The 10070-nt window shown below is 36.6% G+C and overlaps 1 protein-coding gene across 1 annotated transcript; it reads left to right on the top strand.

Annotated features, from left to right (window-relative positions):
* Positions 1 to 2901: 2901 nt before the first annotated feature.
* Positions 2902 to 9705, top strand: LOC109968363 (proline, histidine and glycine-rich protein 1-like). Its single transcript, XM_020614581.1, has 6 exons — positions 2902 to 3298; positions 7148 to 7193; positions 7668 to 7717; positions 7823 to 7843; positions 7945 to 8013; positions 8119 to 9705. Exons 1-6 carry the CDS (start codon positions 3296 to 3298, stop codon positions 8176 to 8178), a joined length of 249 nt encoding a protein of 82 aa, XP_020470237.1. The 5' UTR covers positions 2902 to 3295; the 3' UTR covers positions 8179 to 9705.
* The last annotated feature ends 365 nt before the right edge of the window (positions 9706 to 10070 follow it).

Here is a 10070-nt window from a genome sequence, read left to right as displayed (position 1 = left end):
CTTGTGACCCAAGGGTCGCCAGTTCAATCCCTGTGGAATTCCACTGGATTACCAAGGAATCCCAAGTGGAACCGTAGTATTAAATCTGGGTGGGACAGGTGACAAAGCAACACTTACCTCACCCTCATTAACAACACTGTGGTGCCCTTGAGCAAGGCCCTTAACCTCAACTACTCCAGTGGAGTTGTTTAGTGGCTATAGGTCAATTTGTGGTTGTAATAGGCAGCTTCCAGGGGTGAATGTGTAATTCTGTGAATGTGAACAGGGTGTCACTGCAAAAGAGAGGTGGCCTCTCTGTAGACCAACACTGAATAAATAAAGGTCCAAAAAATTTAATAGGGCTAAATTCACATCTAAACATAAAACCAGACATCACAAAAGAGACAACAGCTGTGTCTCTTATGAGCTCCAGATAACATGTTTAGGGTACTAAAGAAGCTTCCTAAGTGGAGTGCGTGTGTGTGTGTGTGTGTGTGTTGGGGGGAATTCTGAATTGCCACCAGATCTTCGTGCACGGCATGCATCTGCCAAAGCCTAAACAAGCAGCCAGGCAGGCAAATGCAACAGGCAGGAGTGAAGTCACTTACATATATGAAACTCAGAGTCAGTGTCTGCAATTTCCAGAGCATTATGGAAATAAACACATCTTTGAAAGTTACAGTACTAGTCTGAGTTATAATATTTTTAGCATACTAGAGTCCACATATCTTACATTCTAAACAGAACAATCCTGCTAATGAGCAAAAGCTCTTTACCAAGTATTTTAGTTTACAAGTATTTATGTTATTTTAGGATTAATGTAAGAAATGCCTTGTTGTAGGCCCCTAACATTTGAATATGTGACAATTATACACAACTAAAGTATTTGAACCTTGTGATTAGGATTATAGTTCAAGCTATATGAACCTCATATTACTGCAATGAGTAAAATGGAATAGTTACATTTTGATTATTAGGATTTAAAGGGCATTTAACCTATACACTATATGACATGATTGTGAATCTACAGGCATGCTAGAAGCTCTGTGAGGCTGCTTTGGACTAAATGCTAATAAAGAATGTGCATAGATACTGTATGTATACGTATATACACCAGATGCCGATATCAGGGCTTCTGAGATGTGTCTCACCTGCCGCCATAATTTCAGGGGCGGTATGACCATTCTGGCAAAGATATAAGGTGGAAAATGTCACACTATTTTGCTGCATTTGGTTGTTGTAATCTAAAAAATGAACCAAACAACAGCAAATAACATTTCATATGTAAGATGTTATCTTACAATATTTTACTTTTACAAATGTGATGAATTTGGTGTATTACAATAACAAAGTTAACAAATCCTTCTTTTAAGCTAACATAATGAGACTAAGTTAAGCTAGCTAGCTAATGATCAGGTGAAGAAAGAATAGCTTTGTATTTTGAAAAAGTAAAACACTAGTAAGATATAAATTATATTTATCAATTGGATCTATCATTGTACAGTATCAGTTATTGTGTTAACTAGCCTTAAATTGTTTACTTTAAACAGTTTCATGGCGGTAACATGGCATACCGTAACCTATATCTGTACTGAAACATTAGCTTTTCTCAAGAAAATTTCGTGAGCTCTTGCAATACTTTTGCAAGATCTTGAGAAACTTTTTTACTGTAATCTAGTGAAGTAAATGAGCTTGGAAACACCAATGAAAAGAACATGGACATTCCAGAGACTTTACTTGAGCCTGGTGTGTTATCATTACAAAGAGTGATTAATGAAAAACAGAATGCTAAGGTTTCGTTAACTGATGCTACACCAGAGTCAGAATAGTACAAAGGCGCATTGCATTCACCAAAGAAACAAATTTGGAGGATCTTGTCTCATAATTATGAGATACTGATCTTGTAATTATGGCTACTATATTATATATTTATAATTATAGGCTACTATCAAAGTAGCCTATCTAGCAATGCAAAAGCTGTTTCTGGAGCTGGAGCTGTTTCTTCATTCCTGACTCTCCACAGTTTGACTGTACTGGCAGGAGAGAAGAGGGGGTGGGGTGATTGGATGTTGACAAAAGCTGCCACCATACACATCACCTGCCTCTGGATCAGCCAATAGCAAAATTCAATTGCAGTAGCTGAATTTCAACCAGTAGAAGGCAGTCCCTCTCCATATTAATGAAAAAATGTAGAATTCAAATAATTTGCACTAAAATGTCAAGATTTGGACCTGAATCAATCAACACTTCTAAATGCCCATATACATTAGTTTTCAACAGAAAAAAAGTGGTTTATGGTTTAGTTACTTTTTAAGCAACTTTTTAGCCAAACAAAACTGTATGCAGATAAATACAGTGCATACTTTCAAAGATGGTGCCCCCCCTTCCAACATGGTGTGACATACCATCACATTCTCTATATCAGCATGGGACCTTGCAAATGTTTAGCAGGTCTAATGTCTGCCCTGCTCTCCATTGTAGTTTAGCATGTTAGCATGATAACATTTGCCATTTAGCACTAAATACAAAGCATGGCTGAGGAGAATAGGATGGTAATTATTTCTACAAGTATTTGATCATAAAGTAAAGTACAGGTTCACACCTACACTCACATTTATTATATATGCAATCTAGAGTCCTAAATGCCTGCATGCCTTTGGACTTTTAGAATACTCTGTGAAAGCCCATGCATTGCACGAACATGTACAGTAAAGTCAAGCCCTAAAAGGGCCCTACCAATGTAAGGACCCTCTTTGAAACAAGAGAACTGGGCCAATGTGCTACCTTGTCAAGTTTATTCTCCACATCACTGCTACAAGAAGAAGTTGCTCTTAAGAGCACTGCCTATGAGATTGATTATCAAAGGGAAGAAACAGCTTAAGTTTACTTAAAAAATAAGGATAAAAAAAATACTAATTACTGAAAATCATAGAATAGAATAGAAAGATAGGACATCAAACTAAAACTACTCAACACCACATTACAAGGATTCTCCATCTGACTGATGTCAAAGTAATAGTAGAAGCAGCAATCCCATATTTTGCCCACTCGGTGGGGCTGAATCCCTTGTTCACAGCTGGCATTTACTGGGGGTAAATAGTGTGGTGACATACAAAATGGACTAGCAAGAAAATCGAGTTCGAATCCGGGTTGCGTCAGGAAGGGCAAATGTGCCAAATGTCAACATGCGAATCGTCAGTGTGACATTCGCTGTGGCAACCCCTAATCAGGAAAAGCCGAAAGTGACTTTCTAGTATTTTTATATGAAGAATCAGTAAAGGAAAATGATAAGCACTGGAACTCCTGATAAGGACCAATGGTATGTGAGCTTCAAATCTCAGTGTCCATTCTCTATTGAGTGGAGTGATCAACAACAGCTGTGAGATCCTTTCATTGTTATTTACACTTGTCTGGTCTCCACTTTCACTTTTTTTTCATAACCTGAATTACTAACAAATGATTAACTTAAGCTATGAAAGTGCATCTGCTGAGATTAAGAAAGGCTGCAGCTTTAAAACAAACTCAGCCCTGCTCTTCAGTTTCTTGTACTGTGCTTAAATGATATGCAAAACAGTTCAGGCTATCTCAGCTAAATAAGCTGTTTTTGTAACCGCAGGAGACGACCTCCACTTTGCACGGAATGTGATTCATGTTTGTTCTTGTTTAGAAGAAACAAATTATATGTTCCTTTGTGTTGGGACTGATCTAGGCATTTTTGAAATGGTCAGTATCTACTAAAATAAAGCTTATCAAGCTTCTTCTTCTTTTTTTTTTTACTGCAATTGATAACATGGGGATTTTCACTTCTTTCTCTTATCCAGTGGGTTGCTACAGGGGGGTTACGTTTTGGAGTGGGGCTCCACCACTTCTAGAAAGTATGTGAACTGTTGAGTTTATCGCTTCTAATCAACAGCCCAGCTCTGCTGTCCTCAGTCTTGCATCATTCATTGAAACAGTGTTCACTGTGCCACTGGTTGCATGTTCATGTCAATATTATGTAATACTTGAAGTTGAGCTTGTCAGTGATGTGCTAAGAGGATGTAGTGAAATGCAGAACAAACATCACATGATCCTGACAAAGGTTAGCTGTAATTGTTTATGGTCAGCCAATCTTTCCCACAGTTAGTAATAGTCCATAATAGCTAGACCAGTTAGTTCACTAGCTAGCACAAGCGTATAACTAGTATTAAAGGACATGGATCAGAATCCAGGCCAAAACAAAACAAAAACAAAACTTTACAGGACATACTTAGTACCTAGTATATACTGTGTTTTATATGCCAATACTTAATTTGAATCCTCAGATTTGACATGGAAAAGAGGCATTTAGGCTATCAGCAATTCAGAAAACCAGAGTGCATTTCAGATTACATACAAATGGGTGTGTACTGCAACATTCCTATTCGGTTACTAACCATGAGACGCCTGTTTGTCTTTCAGCTAGCACGCTACCTGACTCACCCAATATGACCTTTTAGAACTTGTTTTCTATTAATAGCTTAAAACAGTGAAGGTGTTTCTGAGAGTTATTATCTTTATTATTAGTGTGAATGTCCAATGCATTCATTCCCAGGGCATCAAATACTGATGTTTTGTCAAGTTCCCTTTGCGTCTCCCAGGGACACTACAGGGTGCCTTTGGCCTTTGGCATACATATAAAACGCTGTGGGTTTTCATTATATAACTGCATTAGCCCACTTCTGTCTGTACATAAAAACAACACTGTGCTTATATTTAGGGAAAAAAACACATCTATGCACAAAAACAAAGTTATGTTAAGGAACAAAAAACAAACTGCTTATGGTATGGTTAACAAAATATTGTGGCTTGGGTTAAAACAAAACAAAACAAAACAAAGACGGATTAAAAAAACCCACTTTGTTAGTCATCGGACATCAACTCCATCTCTCCACGGGAAAGTTAGCTGTTTTGTTGTTTTTGGCATCTCTAGGAAACACTGAAAGTATTTGACATATCAGCAGCATTTGACACCCTGGGACTGAAGACATGCTTGAATACCCACATAGACAGTGAGGGCGATGCTACTGCTGTTACAGTTTGAACTGGTGGTGAAAGGCCAGCTATAAACAAAAGTATGTGTACACCAGGGTGACCATTGTCAGTCACAGGTGTAAGCCTACTAGAGATTCTTGTTTCTGAATTACTGACTTTGGCGCCACTGAGATCCAGCTGCATGCAGGGATTAATTTTATTTTACAGCACCATGCTGAAGCCATAAGGAAACACTCATAAGCTCTAATGCATAATAAATCTTACAGTAGTGGAAAGCAGAAGTAGGAAACTTAGACACATGACTTGACTCGAGTCAGACTTAAGTTGCAAATTTGAGGACTTGGGGTTTGCTTGACTGACACTGGAAAAAGACAGAGTTTGTATTCATGACTTAGACTTGAGCCAGATGACTCAAAGTACTTCACCTTTTTTAATTAAACATTTGCTTTTTTCTAGATATTGAGAAGTTACAGTATGTTTTGTTTTTGAAACGCAATTGGGTGATTCATCTGTCACTACGAAATTTACAATGGAAAGTGCATGAATTTGTATTTTCAGCTAACGTTACCTAACTTATTGCTAGAAGTTTACCATTAAGTTGAAGCTGTTAGACTTGGCTCCGAATCATTTATGCCTTTTTTTTTCGATGAGTTTCTGAAAGCCATAAAAGGCATGCTTTTTATTAAATTTAATAGTTAAGGGTTAGTTCATAGCTGACAAATGCACAATAACCACAGAAGGTTTGTGAAAGTTTCTCTTAAACACATGCTATTCTCATTACACTATCAGGTCATCGGAATTTGTATGACTTGACTTGTGAATTGCTTGACTTATAGCAGGAACTCAACTTGTTTGATTTTCAAGATTTGTAGCTGTACAGAACACTGGACACTATGAATAATCAGCAGAGTACACTGTAATCATTTCCCAGATATGCTGAATGTAATGTTTTTATATTAAAGGTAATCCAGGCAGCATGCTACTGTAGGTTTGATTTGATTTGATTTATTCTTTCAAGCATGTAAAAACAGTTGATATGACAACACACATAATTTTACACACAATCCAATATCAATTTGCTTATACCTAGTACATGCTTGAATGGAGTAGGAAGAAGTCAGACTTATCTAGTCCTACCCCATGACATCATCTTACCATCATTGGTTTGCAAGCAGTATCTCTACATAAATAATTCTCTTCTACACCACACAAGTAATATACTAAAAAAATTATAACAGAGTGTTAACATTCTTACATAATTACATTCTTAAATAATTATCTTCTACACCACACAAGTAATATACTAAAGAATTATTACAAAGTGTTAACATTCATACACCACACCCACAATGTTCCATCTAATCAATCATTAAGCCTGTTCTTGAATATATCTTGATTGACACATACCTTTATATTTATGTTTAAACTCATCAATTCTATTACTATTTTTTATGTCCACACTTAAATTATTCCATAGTTTTACCCCACTTATAGAAATACAAAATCTTTTTTTGGTTGTACGTATAGCATGAATTTTTAAATTTAACTGACCCCTTAAATTGTATCCCCCTTCCCTTTCATTAAATAGTTTTTGAATTCCACCAGGTGATAAATTGTTCCTGGCTTTATACATAAACACAGCAGTCTTGTATCCCACTAAATCAAAAAAAATTTAGCAATTTAGACTGTTTCTTTTACAACATGCACTATTTAGCAAACAGACAGCAGTTGTGCATGAAGTTGATTTTTTTCTGGGAAAAGTTTTGATGCTTCAGATTCAGAATAGAACAAAAACTGGTTTGTAGTTTTGAGAATCAGTTTCATCCCAGATGCCCCTCTTCATATAGTCCTTCCTATGTTTTGCTGTGTCACTCTCAAATGGCAAAACCGTCACTTTTTTTCGTTTGTTTCTGTCCACGCCCAAATCTAACTTGTCCAACAACTATCACTGCCTGCAGCACTAACACACCCATATTCTTTGTGTCACACAGCAACGTATAAATACAGAGTGAACACGCACGTTAGACGTTAATCCTTTTGCTTTCTGTACCAGGTATGTAGTGGGTATTCTTGTATTTTATTTATTTATTTATTGTAAAACCTGCTGGAAACACAATGATTCAAATTAAGATCTTTGTTTGATTTTCATTTCCAGGAAACAACTTTGTACTACGCTTGTCAACAAGAGAAAATGAGTGATCGTAAGTATCTTTGATTAATTGCTATATTAGTAAAGAATGCTTTGGAAGAGTTTTGTCTGTAGATTGGCAATACTACACATAGCCTAAGTGGTAAACAAGTAGCATACAACATAGATATTTGTCCAAACTTGGATTTGAAGAATTATGGTTTCAGGAGTTCAAATACTTCACACAACAGCTGAAAATGGGAACATTTTGTTCATTGTTAAAGATAATTCAAGTCACTGCCTATCCTGTGTTGATGAGAATTCTTTTCATTACATGGAGCAGCATTGACTTCAATTCAACAAAAAGGTGTTTTGACGTTCTTCTCATACTGTCCATTTGCTAATTCTGATTTTTGTTTGTATTTTCTCTCTTAATTTCACATTACAAATGGCAAAGAGGTGAGGCACTTTGTTTTCCTTACAGTATAGTGCTTTAGATTCATGACCAACAGCATGAAAACGCCGACTCAAATTGTTTCTATGTTTTAGTGTCCCAAGGATAAGCCAGCCCAGGGGGAATGTCCCGGATCAGCTGGGGTAAGACACTGTTTCTTCTTAACACGTGCTTCATATTGTTTTGTCTCATTGGGTGATTCATAATTTTTTACTAATCTTGTGTTAATTTTGCATTATCCTTTATAGCCAGGAGGAGAGTGCCATAAGGTAAAACTTCTACAATCCTTTTTTAATTCAAACTATACAGCCAATTATATGTCTGTCTTTTCAGAAACGGACTGAGTCATTTTTCTTGTGGTTGTTTACAGGGGAAAGGACCTGATAAACACGGGCATGGACATGAACATGGACGTGGAGGTGGAGGAGAGTGCCATAAGGTAAAACTTCTACAATCTTTTTTCAATTCAAACTATACAGCTATACAATTATATGTCTGTCTTTTCAGAAATAGACTGAGTCATTTTTCTCATGATTGTTTACAGGGGAAAGGACATGAAGGACATGAACATGGACATGGACAGGATAAAAAATGTCAAAAGTGAAGAAATCTTTGAACTGTCATTTAGGCATATTACTTGTAAAGAAATGTAGAAATGCATCTTTAATAAATAATAAACCTATCCTACAATAAAGCAACTGTTTGTTCATTTAAATATAAAGTTAGCGACAGACTCCATATTAACACATGTATGCACAACAGATGCATGTAATCTTTTGTTCATTGTCTCAGGTTAGTCATTTAACAAGTCTAAATCCTCTATATCATCCGAGTATGGAAAATGGCTCATAACTATGTAGGGCAGAGTGTGACTCTTTGGAGGATGCACAGGTTGAGTTGGTGGGGGAAAAACAGCAAGGATGACAGGCTATGATGCAAATAACACAAAAAAAAAACTGTATAATGACAAATGGCACAAATGACCTGTTCCTAGCTACAACAAAGCATGTCAATGTAGTTCTAGTATTCACTGACAGAAACATCAATGCAATGTTACAGTGAAATAAAAAGGTAACTCTCCAAGTTTCCTATTGAGATTTATTGGAATAATATACTGGTTATTTGGTACAATATTAAGTAGCTTTATAGTTAACCATTTCTTATTCATATAATCAATAACTAGAACTACCGACTTGCAGTTGTATTCTCACAGTCTTCCATCCTTACATGAAGATGTTCATCATTGTATGCATGCAAGTCCAAATTCTCTACAACAGCAATATCCTCTGTTTGATACACTGTATGTTATCGTTTCACAGCAGACAGACTCACTATCCTTTGGTCAAAAAGCTGATTGTTAGCTGTCAGTGTGTGTTGCTTTGCTAAATAAAGGGTTAAAAAAATAGTAGCCAGTATACTGTATATAGCATCTGTATTTGCATGGGTAGAGATTTTATGTTTGCTAAAATCTTGGACATCCAGAAACAAATTTGACATATCCTGATGTTTCTGTTACTGCTAGGACTCCTTACTATATGCTGACACGTTAGAACTTGCTTTGTTAAATTACAAAACAAAACAAAACAAAACAAATCAGTAAAGCAACAATGTGAAGCAGGTGATGACTTGTAGAAAAATGTAACCCTCCCTATTGCATTGGAATGCAAGGAGACAGCAGACAGTTAACGTTCACTGCCAATCTCCAGTACTAGTACAGGCAACAGCATGACTTTTATGAAAATGTTAAATTCTCCTCCCCAGGCTTTGCCACGATCAGTCATCAAAAGCCTAACAGCTAAAACAAATTGTATCACCCTTATTATCTAAAACAGTCCAGTAAACTAATCCTGCTTCATGTTGGTTTACACATCCCCACACAACACCAGAGGCTAAAGTAAGAGTTTTACCTAAATTTACATGTGGACTTATAATCTTGCTAACCAAGTGATTTGTTTCTGATCATTTCTAATCTAACCGTTTTTAATCTTACGTAATTAAAACTAAATATTCACTACTTCAGTTTGTAGATATGTTGAACATTTATCACTGTGAACTAGAAAAGAGCATTGTGGTAATTTTCCAGCTATGCACCATATAATTTTGTTACATAAAACGTAATCAAGGCAGCATGTCTCTAGTTTTCTCTTACAGCATACAAACAGAAAACAGATTTGCATGGTCACTTTTCTGAGAAGAGATTTTATTCTTCAGAATAGAACAAAAGCTAGTCCTGAATGAGAAGGGTGAACCAGGCTGGTTACACCTCTCAAGAGTCTGCAAGAGTCCTTAATTTAAGGATTTGAATTTAAGGGACAGTCATTCACTCTCATAGAAAAACACAGTTGCTTTCCTGACCACACCCAAATCTTACCTGTTCAGTCACTACCAAACAAACCCATGACGCATTTCACAACATAAGGCCTGCAGCACAAACACACCCACACAGGCAGACCTGGACATCCCGTCAAAGTGGCGGGTCGACCTTCTGTGTAGACG

Source organism: Monopterus albus, unplaced genomic scaffold, assembly GCF_001952655.1.
Source record: "Monopterus albus unplaced genomic scaffold, M_albus_1.0 scaffold147.1, whole genome shotgun sequence".
Lineage (NCBI taxonomy): Eukaryota > Metazoa > Chordata > Actinopteri > Synbranchiformes > Synbranchidae > Monopterus > Monopterus albus.
This window is presented reverse-complemented; position numbering and strand designations above follow the sequence as displayed.